The sequence below is a fragment of the Oncorhynchus keta genome, chromosome 9 (genome assembly GCF_023373465.1).
Source record: "Oncorhynchus keta strain PuntledgeMale-10-30-2019 chromosome 9, Oket_V2, whole genome shotgun sequence".
NCBI lineage: Eukaryota > Metazoa > Chordata > Actinopteri > Salmoniformes > Salmonidae > Oncorhynchus > Oncorhynchus keta.
Window position 1 is genome coordinate 38,392,221 of NC_068429.1, and position 27,425 is coordinate 38,419,645.

A 27,425-nucleotide genomic window follows, 5' to 3' on the forward strand; every position below is an offset into this window, starting at 1 on the left:
ACGACATAAACATAGGCTATTCAAACACTGCTCCTTTACAGTGATCCAAGTTCAGTTTGGTTTTTCGCTTCTGTATTGGGATACTACAAGTCTCTGGCAGGGGCGAACTGGCCATCTGGCATTTTGGGCAAATGCCAGAGGGGCTGGTCCATCTTTAGCCCAGTGGGCCTGTCTAACTTGTTTATTTTTTAATTATCTGGCTGTTGATGGGGGCCTCAACAATTAAAAATGGTCTGGTGTGTTTGAAATGCCAGGGCCGGTTTCTGGTCCCAATCTCTGGTGCTGACCAAGAACTGAAGACTAGATATGTATAGCAAATGTGAGGTTAAGTCTCTAAGGATTTGTTGAGGGGTTGGGCCTGGCTGTAGCATGATATTAACATCCCTTATAAATGTTGAACCAGATAAGGCTCAGACATAGATAGATGAGCCAGGCGTGATGGATGCAACGGAGTGGATCGAAGCCTTCATCCGAGGGCTGATGTGTCTGCTCGGGATCCTGGGGAACAACTGGCTTTGTCTCCGTTCTCTCCCCGGACCCAAGTCCAGTCTCCGCACCAATGAGGTCCTCTTCATCAACCTGGCCGTCTCCAACCTCATCACCAACTACCTGGTGGACCTGCCCGATACCATGGCTGACTTTGTTGGCTACTGGTTCCTGGGGGAAGCCTACTGCTGTGTGGTCCAGTTCTGCTCTGAACTGTCAGAGACCAGCAGTGTCTTCTCCACCTTGTTTATTAGTGTGTTCTGGCACCAGAAGCTGGTGGGCTCTCTGAAACGCGGAGGAGCTCCGATCCAGCTGGATAGCCTCCGTCTCGTAGCCTGTCTCCTGGCTGGCAGCTGGACAGTGGCTGTGGTATTCAGTGTTCCACAATTATTCTTTGTCCGGTTGGAGAGTGGTAATGAGAGCCACGATGACTGTGTAGAACTATTTCCCTCCCAAACTGCAAGGCAGACCTATGAGCCGTTGTATCTGACCTTCGCTAACGCCCTCCCCATCACTGGTATAGCGTTTGCTAGCATCCAGATTGTGATCACTCTGCTAAGGCACCAGGCACATATCCAGGGCCTGACTTCGGACCATCACAAGGGGACAGCTAATTCTTTACCTAACAATGGACCTTCAGTTGTACACAGCTCGATCAGTTCCCCCCTCTCCCAGGTCGAGATCGGGGACAGCATAGTCAGAGCTCCACCCGATCTGAAGAGGTCCTCTCAGCCTCCAGCTAAGCCCAGCCCAGGCTCAGGTACTCAGGTGAGGGCAGCCAAGAGCGTGGTGGCTGTGGCCACTGTGTTTGTGGTGTGCTGGGTGACCCACCTGCTGCTGATGATGGCCAGCAACATCCACACGTCCTCCTTGGTGTTGGAGCTGGCCAGCTACATCGGATCCTCTTACACCTGCATCATCCCCTACATCTTCCTCTATGGAGTAAAAAAACTGTCTTTCTCCTGCAGAGGGTAGCTAGATATAGTCATACAGTCATTTTCTATTTAGTGGTATCAAGTGCTTTGTATAATTGTTGCTCTTTTAAAAATTGTATTTAACTAGGCAAGTCAGTTAAGAACAAATTCTTATTTTCAATGACAGCCTAGGAACAGTGGGTTAACTGCCTTGTTCAGGGGCAGAATGACATATATTTAACCTTGTCAGCTCAGGGAGTTGATCTTGCAACCTTTCGGTTACTAGTCCAACACTCTAACCACTAGGCTACCTGCCGCCCCAGATGTCTTTAGGACATCTGTGTTGCCTGAAAATAAATGAAATTAGATTGGCATATCGCCATGATTTCATTAGTGTAGTTATACTAGTGTAGACACAAATTCAGTATATACACCATCACGTCTGGGTGAATATCAGTGAACTCCAACGACTCTCTGACAGATCGAGCTAGTGATGGTGACTGACAATTAGAAGTGTGTTTATGATGGAAATGTTGTCAACCCTGTAGAATGTTAAGTTACATAAAATACACTATAGATATATACTCACACATTACTTTGATGTTAATGATTTGCTATAATATCTTACATAAAGTTTGTGTTAACAAGCATTTCAACTTCGAGTTTGATTTAAGTGCTTCATGAACTTGGGAAATCAATGATGCATCACTGGATTCAAGTCTACTTTAATTGTTTTGTTTCCAGCACATTAAAATCAAAGGCCCGTGCCTGAGTAATTGGAGAAAAGCATCTCAGCAATTATTGCTAAGTTGCAGAGACAACAACCAGCCCTGGGGCACAATTATCCTCTATTAAGGGGAATTATGCCAACAAAAACAACAGGCACACAACAAAGTATGAACAACCCTCTACAATGGGGTGTCTGTTAATTGTCAACAGTACTATGAGGCTGTGTGCTGTCGGGTCTTCTGAAATTATTCAGACCCCTTTGACTTTTTCCACATTGTTACGTTACAGCCTTATTCTAAAATTGATCAAACCCCCCCCCCCCCCCACCCCCGCCCCATGTACAAACAATACCCCATAATGACAAAGCAGAATACTTACGTAAATATCACATTTACATAGGTATTCAGACCATTTACTCAGTGCTTTGTTGAATAACATTTGGCAGCGATTACAGCCTTGAGTCTTCTTGGGTATGACGGTACAAGCTTGGTAAACCTGTATTTGGGGAGTTTCTCCCATTCTTCTCTGCAATTCCTCTCAAGCTCTGTCAGGTTGGATGGGGAGAGTGTCGCTGCACAGCTATTTTCAGTTCTCTCCAGAGATGTTCGATCTGGTTCAAGTCCGGGCTCTGGCTGGGCTACTCAAGGACATTCAGAGACTTGTCTTGAAGCCTCTCCTGTGTTGTCTTGGTTGTGTGCTTAGGGTCGTTGTCCTGTTGGAAGGTAAACCATCTGAGGTCCTGAGCACTCTGGAGCAGGTTTTCATTAAGGATCTCTCTGTACTTTGCTCCGCTCATCTTTGCCTCGATCCCCACAGCATGATGCTGCCACCAGCATGCTTCGCCGTAGGGATGGTGCTAAGTTTCCTACAGACGTTATTAAAAAAAAAAAAAAAAAAAATATTTCACCTTTATTTAACCAGGTAGGCTAGTTGAGAACAAGTTCTCATTTGCAACTGCGACCTGGCCAAGATAAAGCATAGCAGTGTGAACAGACAACACAGAGTTACACATGGAGTAAACAATTAACAAGTCAATAACACAGTCGAAAAAAGGGGAGTCTATATACAATGTGTGCAAAAGGCATGAGGAGGTAGGCGAATAATTACAATATTGCAGATTAACACTGGAGTGATAAATGATCAGATGATCATGTACAGGTAGAGATATTGGTATGCAAAAGAGCAGAAAAGTAAATAAATAAAAACTGTGGGGATGAGGTAGGTGAAAATGGGTGGGCTATTTACCAATAGATTATGTACAGCTGCAGCGATCGGTTAGCTGCTCAGATAGCTGATGTTTGAAGTTGGTGAGGGAGATAAAAGTCTCCAACTTCAGCGATTTTTGCAATTCGTTCCAGTCACAGGCAGCAGAGTACTGGAACGAAAGGCGGCCAAATGAGGTGTTGGCTTTAGGGATGATCAGTGAGATACACCTGCTGGAGTGCGTGCTACGGATGGGTGTTGCCATCGTGACCAGTGAACTGAGATAAGACGGAGCTTTACCTAGCATGGCCTTGTAGATGACCTGGAGCCAGTGGGTCTGGCGACGAATATGTAGCGAGGGCCAGCCGACTAGAGCATACAAGTCGCAGTGGTGGGTAGTATAAGGTGCTTTAGTGACAAAACGGATGGCACGGTGATAAACTGCATCCAGTTTGCTGAGTAGAGTGTTGGAAGCAATTTTGTAGATGACATCGCCAAAGTCGAGGATCGGTAGGATAGTCAGTTTTACTAGGGTAAGCTTGGCAGCGTGAGTGAAGGAGGCTTTGTTGCGGAATAGAAAGCCGACTCTTGATTTGATTTTCGATTGGAGATGTTTGATATGGGTCTGGAAGGAGAGTTTGCAGTCTAGCCAGACACCTAGGTACTTATAGGTGTCCACATATTCAAGGTCGGAACCATCCAGTGTGGTGATGCTAGTCGGGCATGCGGGTGCAGGCAGCGATCGGTTGAAAAGCATGCATTTGGTTTTACTAGCGTTTAAGAGCAGTTGGAGGCCACGGAAGGAGTGTTGTATGGCATTGAAGCTCGTTTGGAGGTTAGATAGCACAGTGTCCAATGACGGGCCGAAAGTATATAGAATGGTGTCGTCTGCGTAGAGGTGGATCAGGGAATCAATCGCCCGCAGCAAGAGCAACATCATTGATATATACAGAGAAAAGAGTCGGCCCGAGAATTGAACCCTGTGGCACCCCCATAGAGACTGCCAGAGGACCGGAGAGCATGCCCTCCGATTTCACACACTGAACTCTGTCTGCAAAGTAATTGGTGAACCAGGCAAGGCAGTCATCCGAAAAACCGAGGCTACTGAGTCTGCCGATAATAATATGGTGATTGACAGAGTCGAAAGCCTTGGCAAGGTCGATGAAGACGGCTGCACAGTACTGTCTTTTATCGATGGCGGTTATGATGTCGTTTAGTACCTTGAGTGTGGCTGAGGTGCACCCGTGACCGGCTCGGAAACCAGATTGCATAGCGGAGAAGGTACGGTGGGATTCGAGATGGTCAGTGACCTGTTTGTTGACTTGGCTTTCGAAGACCTTAGATAGGCAGGGCAGAATGGATATAGGTCTGTAACAGTTTGGGTCCAGGGTGTCTCCCCCTTTGAAGAGGGGATGACTGCGGCAGCTTTCAATCCTTGGGGATCTCAGACGATATGAAAGAGAGGTTGAACAGGCTGGTAATACGGGTTGCGACAATGGCGGCGGATAGTTTCAGAAATAGAGGGTCCAGATTGTCAAGCCCAGCTGATTTATACGGGTCCAGGTTTTGCAGCTCTTTCAGAACATCTGCTATCTGGATTTTGGGTAAAGGAGAACCTGGAGAGGCTTGGGCGAGGAGCTGCGGGGGGGTGGAGCTGTTGGCCGAGGTAGGAGTAGCCAGGCGGAAGGCATGGCCAGCCGTTGAGAAATGCTTGTTGAAGTTTTCGATAATCATGGATTTGTCGGTGGTGACCGTGTTCCCTAGCCTCAGTGCAGTGGGCAGCTGGGAGGAGGTGCTCTTGTTCTCCATGGACTTCAGTGTCCCAGAAATTTTTATAGTTGGAGCTACAGGATGCAAACTTCTGCCTGAAGAAGCTGGCCTTAGCTTTCCTGACTGACTGCGTGTATTGGTTCCTGACTTCCCTGAACAGTTGCATATCGCGGGGACTGTTCGATGCTATTGCAGTCCGCCACAGGATGTTTTTGTGCTGGTCGAGGGCAGTCAGGTCTGGAGTGAAGCAAGGGCTGTATCTGTTCTTAGTTCTGCATTTTTTGAACGGAGCATGCTTATCTAAAATGGTGAGGAAGTTACTCTTAAAGAATGACCAGGCATCCTCAACTGACGGGATGAGGTCAATGTCCTTCCAGGATACCCGGGCCAGGTCGATTAGAAAGGCCTGCTCACAGAAGTGTTTTAGGGAGCGTTTGACAGTGATGAGGGGTGGTCGTTTGACTTCGGGCACCGTAGCGGATACAGGCAATGAGGCAGTGGTCGCTGAGATCCTGGTTGAAGACAGCGGAGGTGTATTTGGAGGGCCAGTTGGTCAGGATGACGTCTATGAGGGTGCCCTTGCTTACAGAGTTAGGGTTGTACCTGGTGGGTTCCTTGATGATTTGTGTGAGATTGAGGGCATCTAGCTTAGATTGTAGGACTGCCGGGGTGTTAAGCATATCCCAGTTTAGGTCACCTAACAGAGCAAACTCTGAAGCTAGATGGGGGCAATCAATTCACAAATGGTGTCCAGGGCACAGCTGGGAGCTGAGGGGGGTCGGTAGCAGGCGGCAACAGTGAGAGACTTATTTCTGGAGAGAGTAATTTTCAGAATTAGTAGTTCGAATTGTTTGGGTATGGACCTGGAAAGTATGACATTACTTTGCAGGCTATCTCTGCAGTAGACTGCAACTCCTCCCCCTTTGGCAGTTCTATCTTGACGGAAGATGTTATAGTTGGGTATGGAAATCTCTGAATTTTTGGTGGCCTTCCTGAGCCAGGATTCAGACACGGCAAGGACATCAGGGTTAGCAGAGTGTGCTAAAGCAGTGAGTAAAACAAACTTAGGGAGGAGGCTTCTGATGTTGACATGCATGAAACCAAGGCTTTTTCGATCACAGAAGTCAACAAATGAGGGTGCCTGGGGACATGCAGGGCCTGGGTTTACCTCCACATCATTATGCTTGGTATTCAGGCCAAAGAGCTCAATCTTGGTTTCAGCAGACCAGAGAATCTTGTTTTTCATGGTCTGAGAGTCTTTATGTGCCTTTTGGAAAACTCCAAGCAGGCTGTTATGTGCCTTTTACTGAGGAGTGTCTTCCGTCTGGCCACTCTACCATTAAGGCCTGATTGGTGGAGTGCTGCAGGGATGGTTGGGAGAACCTTCCAAAAGGACCTCCCATCTCCACAGAGGTACTCTGGCACTCTTTCAGAGTAACCATCAGGATCTTGGTCACCTCCCTGACCAAGGCCCTTCTCCCCCGATTGCTCAGTTTGGCCAGGCATCCAGCTCGAGGAAGAGTCTTGGTAGTTCCAAACTTCTTCCATTTAAGAATGATGGAGCCCACTGTGTTTTTGGGGACCTTCAATGCTGCAGACATTTTTTGGTACCCTTCCCCAGATCTGTGCCTCGACCCAATCCTGTCTCGGAGCTCTACGGACAATTCCTTCAAATTGGTTTTTGCTCTGACACGGGACCTTATATAGACAGGTGTGTGCCTTTACATATTAATGTCCAATCAATTGCGTTTACCACAGGGGGACTCCAATAAAGTTGTAGAAACAGCTCAATGATGATCAATGGAAACAGGATGCACCAAGCTTAATTTCGGGTCTCATAGCAAAGGGTCTGAATGCTTAAGTAAATAAGATATGTTTTTTTATTTTTATAACTTGTCATTATAGGGTATTGTGTGTAGATTTCTGATGATTCTTATTTATTTAATCCATTTTAGAATAAGGCTGTAACATAAAATGTGGAAGGTCAAGGGGTTTGAATACTTTCCGAAGGCACTGTATACAACTCAGTGGTCAATTAAGTACACCACTCCCTTAACCAAAACGGTTCACTCCTACCGACAGTGAGTCAAAGCAGGCAGACAGGCATCCAGTTACTGTTCGAATTAACATTAGAATGGGCAAAACGAGTGACCCAATCAACTTTTAGAATGGTATGATTGGTGCCAGGCGCACTGGTCCAGTATTTCAGGAACGGCTGTCCTCCTGGGCTTTTAAACAAAAAACATCCAGTCAGCGGCAGTCCTGTGGGCGAAAACAGCTCGTTGATAAGAGAGGTCGAACAAGAATGGCAAGAATCGTGCAAGCTAACAGGCAGGCCACAAACAGGCAAATAACAGTACAAGTGGTGCGCAGAACGGACAACTCGTTGGTCCTTGTCACGAATGGCTATTGCAGCAGACAACCACACCGGGTTCCACTCCTATCAACTAAGAACAACAAGCGGCTCCATTGGGCACACGATCACTAACACTGGACAAAACATGACCTGGTTTGACAATTCCCGGTTCCTGTTGCATCATGCTGATGGCAGTCAGGATTTGGCGTAAGCAGCACCATTCCAAGGCCCCATCCGGCCTGCTATCAACACTACAGGCTAGGGCCGGTATTGTAATGTTTCTGGCAGACGTTAGGTCCCTTGATACCAATTGAGCGACATGTCCATGCCCTGAATAATTCAGGCTGTTGTGGAGGCGTCTCACCCAGTACTAGATGGATGAACTAGATAAACTGTCCAGTGTATCACAACAGGACCCATACATGGATATGTGTGAACATTCACTTGTGCAAAGAGTTCAAATCAAAGTGTTTATTTTTTTATATACTGAACAGGTTGCAAATTTTATTATACATTTTTTTCCAATACAATCTTAAACAAAAAAAACAATGACAAATTGAAATGATTCTATGCATGTAAAATTGTCTTATTTGATAAAATTGCTCACTGCAGGCCTGAGTTCTCAGAGTAAAACTGTTTGAACAGCGCCCTTATACAAGGCATGGATCGAGGATTTCAGTCTCATCCCTGAAATCTCAGTTGAGTACAACACTCATACAGTCAAATAAATGCCATTTAACTAGTCAGCCAAAAGCAGACACACTGATTAAGGTGTTAAGTCATTCAGAAAAATAAGAAATACTAACAAAACATGTAAAAGTAAGGTCAAGTTATTACAAACCTTTGGCAGAGAAGGCATTCTTAGCATAATGTAAGGAGTACCAATATTTTACTCTGTATTACGGAGAGGTTGAGTGGTACAGACAAAGCCAAATACTGTCAGTTTAACAGTCTTCTTGACATCTAAACAGGGGGGTTAATCTGGGTTTAAATGAGTGGAGTGATTAAGACAGCGTCCTCAGCTCGCATCAGAGGCTAATGTCCATGGAACAAATACTTAGGCCTGAATCATGGCAGGCATGTAGAAGGAAAGACACGCATGAATGATATCAGCACGATATCCAGCCATCATGTAAGTGCATTTCTCCTCTACATACGTACATTCTATATATTTTACCCACATAAGTACAGTAACTCCATATGTAAATGACAATCCCATCCCTGTAAAGTATTGTCCCCTAATTATGTGTGTGACAACAGTTCATGTTTGCCTAACATTCATTTGTGAAACTAATGCAATTCCCTCAGACAGACACCAATAAGTTGTCTTCACTTCTAGGCTTATGTCACAAAACAAATGCATACTGTACTTATAAAATAAGTTAAAAATAGGATGTAAAAAGTCTGAAGACAGGGGTGTAGTGAGCTGGTCAATAAACCCTTCATGAGAAATGTGGGGGTGTAGTCCTTTGCGACGCAACTGCAGTCTGAGAGACCGAACTGTATTCTCAATATCACTCCACTATCAAAAACCAGCCAGAACAAGAGATATACAGAAGAGTCATGTTATTCAGAACTGTAAACCGGTTTCATTCTGTCTCTTTACTTGCTGATCTTCCTGTGACCCCTGGGAACCTCCTCAGTGAACTTTCTCCAGCTTGGCCTGCAGGGCCTTGAAGTTGCCGATGGTGAGCCGCAGGGTAGAGTTAGGACTCAAGGACTGCAGCTCCACCAGGTAACCACAGATGTTATCCAGACACACATTAGTGAACCGCCGTCTGACAAGATGGGGAAGGAGGAATAGGAGTTAGATGGAGTGTATTAGATAAATTAGAGATACATTTTAAACATGTTTACAAACAATAATTGGCATGACTACGTACGTATACGGGTTGATATGTTTTCAAATGAGAAGCACGGCCTAATGAAGAGAGCAGCGACGGTTAGCACACGTGGTGATTGGTTAGTTACCGGTCATATGTTGGTACTCTGCTGGGGTCCTCTACGTATCCTGACAGCAGCACATGTATACACTCTACCAGGTGGAGAGGTTTCTTCAGACGCTGCCAACACGGATCCTGGGTGACACAGCCACAGTTCGAGACATTCAGTCTTTTAAGGTCGACAGAACCTTATTAATGAATCAAATAAGGCTCAAGTTGAACAGGTGTAAAATATGATTTTATAATAACCCTTTATTATGAAGAGTATTTTTATCTATTTGTATCCCAAAACTGCCAGCAATAATTGCCCCTCTAGGAGGAATAATGGTCATTGAATTTAATTGAGAGACATACCCGTGTCTTGAAGAGTTGGTCGTAGACCTCCAGCAGACGGGGGAGCTGTACTCCTATCTCCTGCATGGTGAAGGTGACAAAGCCCACGTCCCAATTCAGATGACACACCTCCTGCTCCAAAAACTTCACCAGGAATTCTGGAGACAAGACAGTGGAAAAGTACTGTACATTAAACAATTTGCCCATCTCTGTAGTTCAATGGTAGGAGACAACCTAGGACAGGTGTTGGTGGATAATGAAGCAATTACAGATGAAACGTCCAGACCCTATAGACATAACACCTTAGAGATATACATGTTGACATAATGAACTGCTAATGTAATTACACTCAGTTTGGATGTCTTACATAGAGGACAATCAGAGAATTGGCTGAATAAATTAAAGTAGGCATGTGGTTTTACCTAGTGGAAAGTATCTGGGTGTTCCTGCGTAGATTTTCCCCAGAGACACCAGTTTGAGACTCAGAGCTCTCATCCTGTCAGCTGGACTCATGGCCACACTGTCACCCAGCTCTGGAATAAAGGACAAATAACATAATTCAAGATTTAGGTTGTTTATCTACTTACCCAGAGCCAGATGAACTCATGGATACCATTTGTACGTCCGAGTGCAGTTTGGAGATGATTGAAGCTAGCATATTGTAAGCGTGGCGCAATTCCGTGAAGTCTCCCGGTACAGTATCCAGCTCCTCTCAAAAGCAGGGGAATAGACCTAACTACTCCAAAACTGTGTGGTAGGCCATTTATAGTCTTACAAAGCTATACATCGTTATCAATATTTTACCAATATGTTCATTTCTCTGATAATCATAAAAACTAGATTCTATCCACTTCCTTTTGTCGCATAGAGATGTATGGAGATCTGTCCCATTATGGCCTCTTGAGCACACGGGCAGCACAATTGAGAGATCATTTGCAATCTCCATACATCTCTATGCGACAAAAGGGAAATAATAAGGAAGTGGATAGAATTGAGTTTTTATGATTATCAGAGAAATTAACATTGGTAAAATATTGAGAACTATGTGTAGCTTTGTAAAACTACCCGTATCCAACCACCCAGTTTCGGAGTAGTTAGGTCTATTCCTTAACTACTCAAGAGAAACACGTTGGATAGCGTCACTTGTCTGTACACACCTTTCTCCATGATCTCCTGCCACAGAGAGTGCACCAGGATGGGGTCAGAGTGACCAGCACAGTGGATGATGGCCAGTTTGCATTCAGATAACCGGAAGTGATCTGCAAACTCCCCATACAGCTAGACAGGAGGACAAAGGACAGGGGTATTAAAACATTTACTGTATGGGAGGAAAATGTATTACCAAACAAAACTATTAGAGTGAGGGGCAATGTTAGATATCCATGCACCGTTACCTTGGTGATGTCCATAAGCTCGGAATCCAGTTGTGACATGGCTCCCTGTACAGAGGGATGCTGGGAGTAACGTCTGCTCAGAGTCTCCTGGATCTGGACCTGAATACGCACCACCTGGGAGGCAGGACCAACAATATAAGCTTAAGTTGACATAGCCCAAATCTAAACCTTATCAAAAAGGGGCCAAAACCCCTCGCTGAATTTTTAGGTTATTTCCCCTCCCCCGTACCTCCATCTTCTCCTCCAGCTCATGCAGGAACTCCCCTTCAGCTCCTTGAGCAGAGATGCAGGAAGAGCTCTTGGCTGACAGGATGGCCCTGGAGATGTACTCCAGCCTCTGCTTCAGGGAGATCTCAGTACTGCACACAGACAGACACACATATAATATGTTCGCACTCCTTTTTAACGTCGCTCAGAATCTACATGAATGAGGCCATTTTCATGTCAGTGGTAGCACCGAGCTCTATCACTGTGGAAATGGCCCATCAAGACTCAGGGGGGGGCTGTTAGATCGTACCTGTGCATGTCAGCGAGCCTGGCCAGGACATGAGCTGCCTTGCCAAAGCTACGGCTCTTCTCATAGTACCGCCACAGCAGGTCCATGTTCCGCACCTTACTCTGGTCCTGCTTGATCATGTGCATCAGGTGTTCCTCCAGGTATGGAGAGTTCACCTGGATAGAGGACAGAGAGAGAGACAGAGACGATAATAAACCACAATGAAAGATCAGTTTAATTCAATATACTCATCCACTATAAAGAACAGAACCAGGCATCTCAGGCCGTGACTGTGGGACAATGCCAGAAGGTTCTTACCTCCAGAAGCTTGTCGGTGAGGTCAGCTTGTATCAGCCAGTTGTAGAGGGCTATGTGGAAGAGTTCATCCTGTGACCTCTGGGCCAGACCAATGACCTGCTCAAACTGCCGGGGAGAACGAGAAGATCACGAGGCAGTTCATCCATAGCATGAATGAATTAAAGGCCAAATCTTTGGACCTAAACATTTCCAGCCTTATACTAAACAATATTGAAATTATTATTTTCAGAAACAAATTCCTATTATTGTTATTGGGGGTAACAGTCTCCTCCACGCAGCACTTACGTGGGCGGTGGCATCCTCATTACTCAGCATGTTGGGGTCAGAGGTCATAACAGGGGGTCCTGGCTGCTTAGGGACACTGGGAGACTGAGGAGCCGCTTTACTCTGGTTCACCAGCTCCTGCATGGTGTCTGTGATGCACTTATAACATGACAACCTACAGGAGGAGACGAGGGGGTGGTCAGTCTGTCAGCACAAGGGAGAAAATAATTGGGCCAGGACGTCCCTTAGCAGATATCTATTACCACAGTCTCATGATCAACGTGTACAGGTGGTTAAGTTACCTCTCCTGGAAGGCCAGTGCTCCAGCCTGGTCCTCCTCTGGTTCTCCGTTCTTATAGAAGTGAGGTCCCAGCCTCTGAGGATCCTTCTTATCCGCTGCAGTCAGGCACAGCTCAAGCACCCCCTCATAAAAACGCACTGAGAGAGAGAGAAACACACTTAGTGTCCCATCCACACTAAGCATGAAGAGTCAAGGACATTTCAAATAGCATTAGTGTGATGGCCAAGGTGTGTGTGGAGCCTTACCCTGTCTGTACTGGGAGCAGATCAGTGGCAGGTCTGTGTGTTGGCTGATCAGCTGGTAGAGTTGTAGTGACTCTCTAAGTGTTCTCTCCTTATCGATCTTAGTCTGGATCTGTCTGGAGCCCTGCAGCAACTCATTCGCCTGGGAGGGACAGAGGGAGGGGGGATGTAGTTCTGAGATACATTTATAAAGGGAAAAAGAGGACTGAGGAGGCAACCGTGGATGCTATCAAACTTTGCCCAGGGACTGCAGATGGGAATTAACCTTGTAGTCAAAATCAGGTGGGCATCTTCCCTGTCATATAGACAAATAAAAACACAGCGCGTGTGTTTCTAGACTACCTTTGAGCAGACGCTGTCGTCGCTGCTGTACAGCAAAGGACAGATGTCTCTAAGGTGGTTGCTGATGGCATCGACAGAGGCGGAGTCTTTGATGTAGACGTTGATGAGGGCTGTGATCAGAGCTCCGGTCAGCTCTCGACCCCGGATCACCACGTCCTTAAAACTCGCCCCCTTCATCTGGTCCTGGAACTCCTATTAAAAGTCACACACGGGTTACAAAAAGGAGACATCTTTACAAAAGACTTCAGAAATACACCTTCCTCCATATTGATTTGGACAGTGAAGCTAAAATGTAGAAATTTGTCTCTATACTCCAGCATTTTGGATTTGAGATCAAATGTTTCATTTGCTGTGAATACAAAATGACACCTTTTATTTGAGGGAATGTTCATACATAGCAACAGCTCTGGTGAACATTCCAGCAGTCAGCATGCAAATTGCCCACTCCCTCAAAACATCTGTGGCATTGTGTTGTGTGACATAACTGCACATTTTTGTGGCCTTTTATTGTCCCCAGCACAAGGTGCACTTGTGTAATGATCATACGGTTTAATCGGCTTCTTGATATGCCACACCTGTCAGGTGGATGGATTATCTTGGCAAAGGAGAAATGCTCACACTAACAGGGATGTAAACAAACATGTACACAACATTTGAGAGAAATAAGCTTTTTGTTCATATGGAACATTTCTGGGAACTTATATTTCAGCTCATGAAACATGTGATCAACACTTTGCATGTTGCATTTATATTTTTGTTCAGTATAGTTAAGTGTAGTATTTGGTCCCATATTCCCATCATTCCTTAACTGCATCAAGCTTGTGACTCCACAAACGTCTTGGATGCGTTTGCAGTTCGTTTTGGTTGCATTTCGGATTATGTTGTGCCCAATACAAATTAACGGTAAATAATGTATTGTCATTTTGGAGTCACTTTTATCGTAAATAATAATAGATGTTCCTGAACACGTCTACATTAAATGTGGATGCTGCCATGGTTACGGGTAATCATGACTAATGAGGAGTGAGAAAGTTAGAGGAAAAAAGACCATACCCCACCAAAACGCTAACCTCTCGCCATTACCAATAATAGGGGAGGTTACCAATTTTGGGGGGAGACTAGATACCTAAAGTGCTTACATTTGTAAAAGGTTAAACAGATATCTATTAAAATACCCTCTAATGAACGGTGGTGACATGTACTGTCACCTCATTTGAAACATTTGATCTCAAATCCAAAAATGCTGGAGTATAGACACAAATCGACACATTTTAGCTTCACTGTTCAAATAAATACGGAGGGGAGTGTGTGTTGATGATTAACCAATTAGATGAATTAGTCTGACTGACAGCACAATGTAATCCTGCACATCCTGAATATCCAGCTCTGGTTTCCCAGACAGATTAAGCCTAGTCCTGGATTAAAAATCTATCCCAACGGAGAATGGACTAGGCTTAATCTGTGTCCGGGAAACCAGTCCCCAGTGAGGTTATTGGTGCTGGAAGCTTACCATGGGTAGTTCAGAGATGATGAGGCTAAACTGGTGGTCACACAGCAGCTTCCACAGTGCCAGGGTCTGACAGGAGCGATGCACCAGCTGCTGGATACCCTGCAGGGACATCTTCTCATAGGCCTGAGCCTCGGCTGTGGACGGGGAAGAGAGAGAAACCGTAGTCACAAAGTACAGAGACCACAAAATATAACTATAGTGTTTTCTCATTGGTGTTAGGATTCTACTCCAACAATGCGGTCATTCTAGTTGCTCCTGGATTTGGAATGGCAGTTTAACATCCACACATTACTTACTGTGGTACTTCCTCTGGAGTTCTTGCTGGACCTGCTGAGAACTGGCTCCTCCATCAGGCCGCATGAAGCCCAACAGACGCTGCTGCAGATTGGCTGGAGAGCTGAAACTGCAGATGCGTGGAGTTCAACATGCAAATGAAATACTATTTATTTCACTAGATGACCATAGAAGTGTGGATATATAGTACCTCCCATAAAGCAGCCAGCCCAGGTCTTGGCCATGGGGAGAGGCAGGGTCCAAGGCTCTGTCTTACCTGGCTGCCCCCAGAGACGAGGGGCTGAACTGGGAGTTCTTATCCAGGAAGTCCTTCAGTCCACGGAGCTCCAGAAGAACTGACTCCAGATCAGATGAGCTGGCTGTGCTCTCCAACTGGGGCAGAGAGAGAGAGAGATTGATTGATCATCCTCAAATGAACTTGCAAAGGAGGACTATATTATGCTGTTAATGCAATACTCACAATACTGACAGCCTGATTTCCTTTACTGATGGTCTTCTCAACAGCAAGACTCCCATCCCAGATATTACTGTTAATCAATAACGTTCACAAGTTAGTGAAGCCACTCAAGTCATGCTATAAGTGAAACATGAGTAATGTCTCTCAGTCCAGTACAAAGTAAATTAATTTTTACAAATTCATTTCCCCGAGAATGGAAGTGAGGCCTGAGTACAGTACGCTATCCAGGTGAAGGGACTGACCCCATTATGCGTGCGAAGTAGACACTGATGCCATTGTGTTTCCCTGAGAAGACCACCTCTGGCCCAGAAGACATGCCAGTGATGGGGGCGGAGGGCGTGGCTGGTATATAGGGCGTAGACACACTCTGGGGCATCATACCTGAGAGATTGTTGTCAGGGCACACACACACAAACATTAAACACTTGAATGTTGTTAATATTCAGTGGGTGAATGTGTTGAGTACTGTCGATGGGCAAGGCACTCTGCAAAAAAAAGAAAAAGGGCTGTGTACCTGGAACAGGCGTTGCTAAGAAACTAGGGTTAGGCATTGGACTGCTACCAACCGGCATAGGGGACCCTAAAACAACAGGCAGGCAGGGAGTAAGACAAGTAATGAGCAGTCTAATTGCAATGCACTGTGTAAAACTTATACAGGGGATTTTGACTAGGGCATTATTGCCATGCTCCAAAGAATGGGAATTTGGCTTTAAGCAGAAATCCCGCCTCAGATGCGCCTCACCTGGTACAGGAGAGCCGAACAGAGCGCCGACGTTGCTCGGAGCAGAATGAGCCGAGGGGAACCTCATCTGAGCCTCTCCTCCATACCTAAAGAAGGCTCTGGTGGCCCACTGAGACACCTCTCTGTCGCAGGCAGCATTGGAACAGGCTACTATCAGAGCAGTGGCACACGCCTGCTCCTCCTGAGGTGAAGAGGGTTAGATCAACACAGAAATAAAGAGTGTGTGTAGCAGTGTTTGCAGTAACAAGACAATGAGTAATGAGATTCATACCCTGTGCAGTTTGAAAAAGCGTTCGACTTCTTCACTCTCTCCACCAGTACCGCTCACCAGTAGGTGGCGCAGCTGGTCCACCGGCCGCAACTTGTGGAAGATGTGACTTCCCTGGAAAACCATGAATAACAACCCGTGTATAGATGTTTGTTCACAAAATGACAGACAGGACGGCACAGGTTTCATTGACCGTGTGAAGTTACAGTGCCATACTAAGCCGTAAAATCTTGACCGTACCTTGGCAGAGAGAAGGACAAATTTCTGTGGAGGGACATTGTGTTGCTGCACCACGACAGGAGAGTCAGTGAGGGGAACTTGATCCTTATTCAGGGGGGTAGAGATTTTAGGTGCCTTCTCCTCCTTGATGGCACAAAGCGCCCAGGAGTGGCCATCTACATTGGACATCATCTGCAATGATATACACAGACAATAGAACTATAATGCTCTGAAGCCAAACAAATGCTACATTTAAAAGGAAGCTAAATCATAGCATATGCATTGCAAAGTAAGCCGGGGTTTTGACTACACATAGTAGTGTGTCTAATTTCAACTCCAAAGCAGATGGGTTTTTACATCTCTAATTAACTATGACCCTCACTCCCTCAGCTCCCACCTGAGCCTCCATCAGGGGTTTCTTAAAGGGGAAGGAGTCGTGGTTGATGCACCACAGGATGTCACTGTCCTCAGTCTCAGACGCTGCCATCAGGAGAACTCCTGTAGGGATTAACACCAGAGACACATGAGTAAACCTTTAGGTTTATTACAGGATAGCGTATAGACTGCAGAGTGGGTTTTACCTTTGCTGTGCAGAGCCTTGTGGACCTTGGCAGGCTTCTGCAGGGTGGAGGACGCAGAGAAGCCTGGAGGCAGGCGGACATGGACCAGAGCAAGCAGGCAAGGGCGTATCCCTGGCTGCTTGGCATGTGGTGGGGCAAAGGGAGCGGTGCTGAAGTAGAGACGCACTCCTACAAGCAGAGATAGAGACCTACATAAGGTCTTTGTAGATACTTATTCCGCAATGAAAATAATGTCAGTACGGCCTCTATTTCCTCTCCCATGTCAGTTCGTCTCCTTACCTGCATGAGTGACAGCCAGCAGGTGGCAGTCGGACGACTCCGATCTGTCCATCACAGAGATCTGAATGATGGGTTTAAACACAGAGCGATCTATGGTCCTATAGGGAGCGATGTAAAAGAACAAAGAGATTCATTTTGATTTGTTCTTAAGCAGTGATGAGCGTTGACCATCTGAACCATTCACTAGCACTCTGGATTTAACCAGAGGTGAGGAGTAGCTGACAAACCTGGCAACGTTTCCTGCTGCAGCCACGATGGAACTCTGTGACATGGCCGCCACACGGCTCATACCCTGCCCATCTACACCCAGATCATACACCTGGAACAGACATCATCAGCTTTTAACTCAAGGTCCCAATTCAGCATTTCCCAAACTCGCAACCCCACGTGGAGTCGTCTGATATGAAAATGGGGTCGTGGGAGAATTTCCAAAATTCAGATTTTTTTTTGCGCATTCAAATGACCTATCGTCATTGTATCTCAAAATCACTGTAACGTGGTCAAACTTAAAAATCTAAATGAAAACTATTAAAATCTTAAACTCAACCAGAGTACGCTTAGATCGTGGGGAAATGCACTTGAATCGGAATTATTCAGGTACAACAGTCAAGTGCGGCCTTTCGAGCGGTCATGTGAACATATGCTGCAGACAAAGCATTGACGGGTCCATCACGGAGGAGTTTTGGTTCCTGACTCAGAAGGGAATAGCCTGCAGTCTCTCTCAGAGCGTTAAAACTCATGGTACCCTTTGCCAGCTCATATCTGTGTGAAGCTGGATTAATTGCTCTCGTCTGCATTAAAATCAAATATTGATCCAGGTTGGATGTGACAGCAGAGATGAGGTGTGCACTGTTGACCACGCCCCCTGACTTTCAGCAGCTCCAATGCGACATGAATCAAGCACACCGATCTCATCAGTGGTGATGATAGGATACATTATGTCAGTTCAATTGGCTGTTATAGGCCAAATTAAAAGTATGTGTTCGTGAGTTGACAAGACAATCAGAAATACTGTTACAATGTTTTGCAATTGACTGCAATAGTCCCAAATAAAAAAGTAAACACTGGCTGTTAATCACATCATTTTGAGAATTTTCAGATATCAAAATGGGGTCGTAGATTAAATAAATTTGGGAACCCCTGTTCTAAATAGTACAACCTTTTGAAATGTCTGACAAAGTTATACCCAAAACATCATCCTATTCAACAAATAAACATATTGATATTTACTACAGTGCTACCATTCAAATAGTTGGGTTGTGTACCTGTAGAACCCCCTTCTCTGAGCGGGTGAAGAGTGTGTTACGGGAGTTGTCAATGGCAATCTGCACTACCGGGTCTGTGGGGCACCAAGATTGAAAAATAGTCAAATTCAATTCAAGAACTAGAGCACAAGAAAGTTCCAATTCCACAAGGAGCCTCTGAACTATCCTTACCGTCCTCAGAGAAGGAGAACTGGAGCAGAGAGGGGACTAGGAAGGACAGGCTGCTTTTGGAGTGGTTAATCTTCTTACAGCGTTGGCTGAACCAGCCTGCCTCGGCCTGGTAGGCTACCTCATACAGGCAGCCATCTTTCCCTGCCAGGAAGATGCGGCCCAGGTCGGTGGAGGTGATGGCCAGGAGGTAGGTGTTGTCTGTGGGGATGGAGTACAGCGGGTCTGGTAGTAACTGCATCCCTCCAGACATGCTGTCATTCAACCCTGATAAAGAGAGGGAGAGGGAAAGAGAAGTTGAGAGAGTAAATCAATTTCTGAAGTAGTCCATTGTGGGTTAAAGACGTTCCAGTGATTTTTATACTTTTCCTGTTGAAAAGCGATATCCCAGGTATAAATACAGTAAACACACAGACACTAAAGGGCAGTGGTGGAAAAAGTACCCAATTGTCATACTTGAGTACAAGTAAAAGATAACTTTATAGAAAATTACTCAAGTAAAAGTCATCCAGTAAAATACTACTTGAGTAAAAGTATTTGGTTTTAAAGTACAAATAATTTCGAATTCCTTATATTAAGAAAAAAAGAAAATGGTGCCGTCTGGTTTCATTTAACCAATAGTCAGTGGCACACTCCAACACAATTTACACACGAAGCATGTGTGTTTAGTGAGTCCACCAGATCAGAGGCAGTAGGGTAAGGGCTGGGCGATATGGCCAAAATATATCATGGTATTTTTCACATTTTTGACGGTATGACGGAATTTTATGTTTTTGATTAATAAAAGCTCTAAGTTGGCTTTATGAGTAGAGCGTGACAACACATATATTCTAAATGATTTCAATGGGCCTTTCTCCATTCGGATTGTTTTATTCTGTTCAATTCAACTTCAACCTAAAATTATTTCCTGCACTCATTTGAGATCATTTCCACACTGCCACTATATGGGCAAAAATACTAGGCTTTATTTAACCAAATGTCGCAATTGCGATTTAGATCAAAACCCTTGGGTGAACTTTTGGAATCATGGAAATATAATTTTTATTATAATTCTATAGTTAGAATATAAATAATGGTGGGCACTTTGAATAGTGTTGTTTGACATAACGAATGAAAATGCAATGGACGAGTTATTGTGACATAGGTAGGAACCAAAGTGGTGTTCAGTGTTTCCTAGGGGACCCTATAATCTTTGGCTACATTAAATCTTTATTCATATAGCCAACATATTCATGCTTCACCTATTCCTTTTTGATTTAGAAGATACTGTTGGACAAACATGCTGATTTAAGCCTCCACCAGTACTGGTATCAGGCTGTATTAGCTAGCTACGTTTGCTCTGACTCAGTACTTTTGTCAGCTAGTTAGCTAGCCAGCTAACACTATTTAGCTTAACTTGGTAAGGAAATACTAACTGTTTGCAGATGTAAGAAACACAAACACGGCGTATTATATTTGAGAAACCAAACATTAAAATGCCGTTATAGAAGTTAAAGTAAAAACCCAAACTGGTCCGTGCATAAATACCGGTATATAGTAAAATACAGTGTACCACCCAGCCCTACAGTAGGGATGACCAGGATGTTCTCTTGTTAAGTGTGTGAATTGGATCATTTTCCTGTCCTGCTAAGCATTCCAAATGTATTGAGTGCTTTTAGGTGTCAGAGAAAATGTATTGGGTAAAAAGTACATTATTTTCTTTCAGAATGTAGTAAAAGTTGTCAAAAATATAAATAGTAAAGTAAAGATAACTACAATAGTAAAACATACTTTAAATTACTGCTTACGTACTTTACACCACTGCTAAAGGGTAAAAATATATGTTTTAATAGTGTTCAGGCAAAATTCAAGGAGTAGGGCATTCAAGCATTTGGACTGATGGTGACTTGTGATGTCATCAGCCTCCCCTCTTGCTTGAGGAACAATAGAGAACAAAAAAAGGAAAAGGAGCACCCCCACTTGTGCCATGTCATGAGGATACACGGAAGACCTATTGAGATGTGCCATTTGTTAAAGGGATACTTTGGGATTTTGGCAATGAGGCTCCTTTATCTACTTCCCCACAGTCAGATGAACACCTGGATACCATTTTTGTCTCTGTCAAATATGAATTAAGTTAGAGGTAGTTTTGGGGGCCAATGCTAACTAGCATTAGCACAATGATTGGAAGTCTATGGGTATCCGCTAGCATGATTAGTTAGCAATTCCACAAGAGCTAGTTAGCAACGACACTAAAACTGCACACAGAGACAACGATGGTGTCCAGGGGTTAATCTGACTTTGGGGGAAGTAGATAAAGGCCTCATTGGCAAAATCCTGAAGTATCCTGTTAAGTAAATCAGGTGTTAAATGAGGTGAAATGGAGACTGGAGTAGGACTTTAATACTAATACCAACAACACAAAGATAAATCTAAACCAAATCAACCAATTTCAAAACTGTATGTCGAATTGATGACACCGGGTTGTGTGCTTCAGGTCTAGGAGGATCATCATTACTCACCTGCCTGAGCTTTAGGGAAGCTGAGCCCCAGGATCACTACATCCACAGGAGTGGCTAGGACCAACAGGAAGTGGATGTGTGGCTGGAAAATCCCTGTGGAAAGAATTAAGTAATTTTTTCTCTCCCAATGCAGCCATTTAAAAAAAAAAATCTCAATATCAAATGATATTTGGGTAACAATTAAGTACCATACTCTTAGATTTTTTACCATTTTAAATTGAAAACAAGACACAAAAATAGCTTCTTAGCAAAGAGGAATTTATCAAGCAAGAATTTTTCTAGGACTGTCTGGGAGTGGTCTGAGTGGGGAGGGGAAACGTAGCTGTTATTGGCAGAGAGGTTTGGAACACTTTCTTATTGGTCTATTACCTAAATGTACAGCCTGGTGATGTCACCAGGCAGGCAAAAACTCTATTCCTTCAAAACAGGCTGAAATATCAGGCTTCCCCACCCCCCCATACAGGTCTTACACTAAATGGGCATTATCCTTCTCACAATATTATTCCAGCCTCAGTGTGGGAATAAGTTTATTAGGTACCCAACCCTGTTCACAAAAAAGGCTCGCTCCAACAGAGTCCATGAACCCATCTTGCCTGCTGTCATTGGTACATGGTTTTCCTGTATTTTTCACCATTTTCAACAGTAGTAGAATAGTAGTGAATAGATCAAAATGATTAAATAACACATATGGAATCATGTAGTAACCAAAACAAAGTGTTAAATAAAAAAATATGAGATTCTTCAAAGAAAGTCCCTTTATCTTGATGACAGCTTTGCACACTCTTAGCATTCTCTCAATCAGCTCTCTGGTTACAGCCTCATTCTAAAATTGAATAAATTGTTTTACCCCCCATAATGACAAAGCAAAATTAGGTTTAGAAAACGTTGAACATTTATTACAAATTAAAAAAAGGTCAATATCAAATGTAGATACGTATTCAGACCCTTTACTCAGTACTTTGTTGAAGAACCTTTGGCAGTGATTACAGCATTGAGTCTTCTTGGGTATGATGCTACAAGCTTGGCAAACCTGCATTTATTTGGGGAGTTTCTCCCATTCTTCTCTGCAGATCCTCTCAAAGCTCTGTCAGGTTGGATGGAGAGTGCTGCTGCACAGCCATTTTCAGGTCTCTCCAGAGATGTTCGATCTGGTTCAAGTCCGGGCTCTGGCTGGGCCACTCAAGGACATGCAGAGACTTGTCCCGAAGCCAGTCCTGCGTTGTCTTGCCTGTGTGCTGATGGTCCTTGTCCTTTGTCACAGTCTGAGGTCCTGAGCGCTCTGGAGTGGGTTTTCATCAAGGATCTCGTTTTACTTTGCTCCGTTCATCTTTGCCTTGATCCTGACTAGTCTCAAAGTCTCTGCCACTGAAAAACATCCCCACAGCATGATGCTGCCACCACCATGTTTCACTGTAGGGGTGGTGCCAGGTTACCTCCAAACATGACACTTGGCATTCAGGCCAAATAGTTTAATCTTGGTTTCATCAGACCAGAGAATCTTGTTTCTCATGGTCTGAGAGTCTTTAGGTGTCTTTTGGCAAACTCCAAACAGGTTTTCATGTGCCTTTTACTGAGGAGTGGCTTCCATCTGGCCACTCCACCATAAAGGCCTGATTGGTGGGGTGCTGCAGAGATGGTTGTCTTTCTGGAAGTTTCTCTATCTCCACAGAGGAACTTTAGACCTATGTCCGAGTGACATCGGGTTCTTGGTCACCTACTTGACCAAGGCCCTTCTCCCCCGATTGCTCAGTTCGGCCGGGCGGCCAGCTCTAGGAAGAGTCTTGTAGTTCCAAACTTCTTCCATTTAAGAATGATGGAGGCCACTGTGTTCTTGGGGACCCTTCAATGCTGCAGAAATGTCTTGGTACCCTTCCCCAGATCTGTACCTCGACACAGTCCTGTCTTGGATCTTCCAGACAATTCCATCGACCTCATGGCTTGGTTTTTCCTCTGACATGCACTGTCAACTGTGGGACCTTATATAGACAGGTGTGCCTTTCCAAATCATGCCCAATCAAAATAATTTACCACAGGTGGACTCCAATCAAGTTATAGAAACATCTCAAGGATGATCAATGGAAACAGAATGCACCTGAGCTCAATTTCGAGTCTCATTGCGAAAGGTCTGAATGCTTAAGGTATTTCTGTTTATTATTTTTAATACATTTGCTAAATTAAAAAAAAATAAAAAACTGTTTTTGCTTTGTCATTATGGGGTATTGTGTGTAGATTGCAGAGGATGTTTTGTTATTTAATCCATTTTAGAATACGGCTGTAAGGTAATAAAATATGAAAAAAGTAATGTGGTCTGAATACTTTCCGCAGGCACTGTATACTAGAGGTCGACCGATTAATCGGAATGGCTGATTTCAAGTTTTCATAACAATCGGAAATCGGTATTTTTGGGTGCCGATTTTATTTTTACACCTTTATTTAATCTTTATTTAACTAGGCAAGTCAGTTAAGAACACATTCTTATTTTCAATGACGGCCTAGAAAGTGGGTTAACTGCCTGTTCAGGGGCAGAACGACAGATTTTCACCTCGTCTAACTAGTCTAACGCAATAACGACCTGCCTCTCTCTCGTTGCACTCCACAAGGAGACTGCCTGTTACGCGAATGCAGTAAGCCAAGGTAAGTTGCTAGCTAGCATTAAACTTATCTTATAAAAAACAATCATAATCACTAGTTAACTACACATGGTTAATGATATTACTAGATATTATCTAGTGTCCTGCGTTGCATATAATCTGACTGAGCATACAAGTATCTGACTGAGCGGTGGTAGGCAGAAGCAGGCGCGTAAACATTTATTCAAACAGCACTTTAGTGCGTTTTGAAGGCAGCTCTTCGTTGTGCGTCAAGCATTGCGCTGTTTATGACTTCAAGCCTATCAACTCCCGAGATGAGGCTTGTGTAACCGAAGTGAAATGGCTAGCTAGTTAGCACGCGCTAATTGTCGTTGTGTTGCTGGTTCGAGTCCAGGGAGGAGCGAGGAGAGGGACGGAAGCTATACTGTTACACTCGCAATACTAAAGTGCCTATAAGAACATCCAATAGTCAAAGGTTAATGAAATACAAATGGTATAGAGTGAAATAGTCCTATAATTCCTATAATAGCTACAACCTAAAACTTCTTACCTGGGAATATTGAAGACTCATGTTAAAAGGAACCACCAGCTTTCATATGTTCTTATGTTCTGAGCAAGGAACTGAAACGTTAGCTTTCTTACATGGCACATATTTTACATGGAACATAATGCACTTTTACTTTCTTGTCCAACACTTTGTTTTTGCATTATTTAAACCAAATTGAACATGTTTCATTATTTACTTGAGGCTAAATTGATTTTATTGATGTATTATATTAAGTTAAAATAAGTGTTCATTCAGTTGTTGTAATTGTCATTATTACAAATAAATACATTTTTAAAAATGGCCGATTAATCGGTATCGGCTTTTATGGTCCTCCAATAATCGGTATCAGCGTTGAAAAATCATAAAATCGGTCGACCTCTACTGTATTAACATACAAAAATCACATTTTTGACTGCACTGGGCCTTGAATCCAAACACCTACAGAGCTGTTGTAATTTTAAATATAGTAAACACAGCTCAGGTGAACGTGTGTTGCCATTTTACCTGCTTTAGGTTTGACCAGCCCCACGGACAGGATGGTTTCACTGAGTCCGTCAAAATATGCAACGTCCCCCCTGTGGAACAAAGTGATGACAGTGTCCAATGAAAATGGGTCCATGTTTACTGCTCCTGCAATGTTTTTTTGAACAAAATAACTTAATTTATGAGTGCTTGGTACTCACCCATCCTCATAATTCCACATGAAGATATCGTTGTCAATGGTGAGCCATGCTCGACAGATTTCAGGAAAAACTCCCATCATACAATTGCACTGCATATCTGTTAGGGGAAGGTTAAGGACTAGGCAGCTTTTCTGAAATGGTGGTTAGTTTTACACAATTCACATAATCCTGCACAGACATTTCAGTTATATGGGTGAGACCTGGACAGTTGGACACAGCTCCCTCTGTGTATTCTGATTCAGAGTTGGGTTCAATGCGGAAGACAATTCAGTTGAAGGCATTCAGTTGTACGACTGACTAGGTATCCCCCTTTCCTTCCCCTAGTCTCTGAAAAGGATACGACTGAATTGCTCCACCAGCTCAGGGGGTAGGGGAACCCTTCGGACTGCACTGAGCTCAGGAAGGTTTGGCACGCTGATCAGCCCAGGTCCCTGAAGAGGGTAGTCCATGTCTGACCCCCCAGACAAAGATGGCATGTCTGCAACACAGTGGGAAGTGAACTAAGCCCTGAGATGTGGCTGTAGCCTCCCTACGCACAGTAAGCTGGCTATAGCCAAAATATCAGGGCTAAAGTGTCTTGTGAGATTAATTGATACGACAAACTTGAACAACATATAACCTTGCACGCCAATTACTTGACTTACTGTGTGAGGGGACATTAAGAAGCTCTGAGAGGTCAGGGAAGCAGCGGTCATCCTGGAGGTGTCTGTCTATGAGCCGGCCAGAGCTCTCTAGCGCTTCCGCAAGGGCAGCAGCAGGACTGCTGGGTCCCAAGGTGGACGGCATGTTTGACACTGTGGGACTGAAGAGATTCGCATGAGAAGATGAACATATTTCAGCACCACTGTGACGTCAGCCGTGGTCAAAATCCAACCACAAACAAACCGGACTGTCACCGCAGGTGCAACTTTACGGACAGACATGTCCCCTAACTTGCAAACTATACGACAGATGAAAGGCAGTACGGACATAGACGGTTGATTATATGGCAAACACAGAGAGTAGCCAACTAGCAAGCTCTATTTAGCCTGTCCAACCCCGTCACCACGTTCTGCAATGACTCTAGGTAGTTAAAGTTGGCGAGCTAACGTTAGCTAGCCAATTAAGTTAGTTACACACAACACTTTTGTTTATCAAAATAAGGCTGGTGGAAGTTATAAAAGTACGTGTGAAACTAACTTGTGAAACTGGATGAGTTAGCTATCTAAACTAGTTATATAGTAGGTTAATAGCACATAATAGCACACCTTGCTAACACTAAAATAGCTAAAAACGCGGGCTAAACCCTGTTTATTCTAAGCTGCGAGCTAACGGTAGCTAACGTTAAGTTAGATTTGTTGAATAACGTTCGCTACTTTTCTTACAGCTTACCGTACAGAAAGCAGTCCGGACGTAATTAATTGTTAACACAATGTGTGATAATCAAAATATTCTAGTCTTCGGTGTAAACAAGTGTAGCAGCTAGCCCGCCAGCCTCATGACACTTTTGAACAGGGTGAAAGGTTATAGGATGTACTTCCTGTGTAATTTCAAATACGCTTTAGAAGTGAATTTCTACATGCTCTCTACACTAATGGCATTTTCAAAGGTGTTGAACTTTTCATAATATTTCGTTGCTCAGACTAAAACGACTGGCCTTTTCACTTTTTTTTCAGCCGATAGAATCTGTTCTTGCAGCACAACGGACACTGTAATTACAATTTCTGTCCACTAAGAAGCGCCAGCGTATTAACTATAGGTTTGGACATGGTACACACATACCAGTTGAAGTGCTGAACGCATGTGCGAAATATCCAAATCCTCTCCTTTCGGGCAGAAACAGAGCGCTCTGATTTTGGGCGGCAGATAGCATGGCGGGTAGGAGGAGCGTTGGGCCAGTAACCGAAAGGTTGCCACATCGAATCCCCAAGCTGACAATGTTAAAAGCTGTACTTCTACCCCTGAACAAGGCCGTTAATCCACTGTTCGACGGACGTGGATGTCGATTACTGCAGCACTTCTCTGATTCAGAGGGGTTAGGTTAAATGTGGAAGATACATTTCAAATCATTCAGTTGTACAACTAACTAGGTATCCCCCTTTCACTAACGAGCTACTCCCATTACTTTTTTAGCCTGAAACAACAAAAAAAACAGCCTGGCATTCAGCACTTGACAGATTTGTTGGGACAGGCAACAAACGGTTTCTTTACGACACAAAACCATATTTATATTTTTCTGAATATTAATTT

General features: G+C 44.1%; 2 protein-coding genes across 4 annotated transcripts; one reads left to right on the plus strand and one right to left on the minus strand.

Moving 5' to 3' along the window:
- Window positions 1-438: 438 nt before the first annotated feature.
- On the plus strand, window positions 439-2,036 carry LOC118388014 (alpha-1A adrenergic receptor). Its single transcript, XM_035776876.2, has one exon. It carries the CDS (start codon window positions 439-441, stop codon window positions 1,459-1,461), a length of 1,023 nt encoding a protein of 340 aa, XP_035632769.1. The 3' UTR covers window positions 1,462-2,036.
- Window positions 2,037-7,914: 5,878 nt separating this feature from the next.
- Window positions 7,915-27,087, minus strand: nup155 (nucleoporin 155). 3 transcript variants are annotated; one of them, XM_035776372.2, is made up of 34 exons: window positions 26,958-27,086; window positions 25,841-25,998; window positions 25,537-25,674; window positions 25,197-25,293; window positions 25,018-25,088; window positions 21,376-21,468; window positions 18,878-19,141; window positions 18,707-18,780; window positions 17,669-17,760; window positions 17,442-17,539; window positions 17,163-17,330; window positions 16,979-17,079; window positions 16,603-16,773; window positions 16,366-16,476; window positions 16,095-16,275; window positions 15,867-15,932; window positions 15,595-15,733; window positions 15,356-15,422; window positions 15,152-15,267; window positions 14,898-15,004; window positions 14,602-14,735; window positions 13,092-13,283; window positions 12,753-12,891; window positions 12,509-12,644; window positions 12,228-12,381; window positions 11,943-12,047; window positions 11,646-11,800; window positions 11,358-11,487; window positions 11,129-11,242; window positions 10,892-11,012; window positions 10,157-10,267; window positions 9,756-9,892; window positions 9,430-9,536; window positions 7,915-9,236 (listed from the first exon to the last, which is right to left on the minus strand). In XM_035776372.2, exons 2-34 carry the CDS (start codon window positions 25,980-25,982, stop codon window positions 9,098-9,100), a joined length of 4,170 nt encoding a protein of 1,389 aa, XP_035632265.1. In that variant the 5' UTR covers window positions 25,983-25,998; window positions 26,958-27,086; the 3' UTR covers window positions 7,915-9,097. The 3 variants fall into 3 exon arrangements, with proteins under 3 accessions (XP_035632265.1, XP_035632268.1, XP_035632267.1); XM_035776375.2 differs by lacking the exon at window positions 26,958-27,086 and adding an exon at window positions 26,568-26,769; XM_035776374.2 differs by lacking the exon at window positions 15,867-15,932 and having other exon boundaries at window positions 26,958-27,087.
- Window positions 27,088-27,425: the final 338 nt, after the last annotated feature.

What these genes read in the sequence shown, in the direction of transcription:
- LOC118388014 (XM_035776876.2), top strand. Translation starts at nt 439, where the DNA reads ATGGATGCAACGGAGTGGATCGAAGCCTTCATCCGAGGGCTGATGTGT.
- nup155 (XM_035776372.2), bottom strand. Translation starts at nt 25,982, where the DNA reads ATGCCGTCCACCTTGGGACCCAGCAGTCCTGCTGCTGCCCTTGCGGAA. An exon ending in CTTAGCAACGCCTGTTCCAG is followed by an intron (nt 15,734 to 15,866) that starts GTACACAGCCCT and finishes ACAATCTCTCAG; the next exon opens with GTATGATGCCCCAGAGTGTG. An exon ending in ACGACAGCGTCTGCTCAAAG is followed by an intron (nt 12,892 to 13,091) that starts GTAGTCTAGAAA and finishes TGTCCCTCCCAG; the next exon opens with GCGAATGAGTTGCTGCAGGG.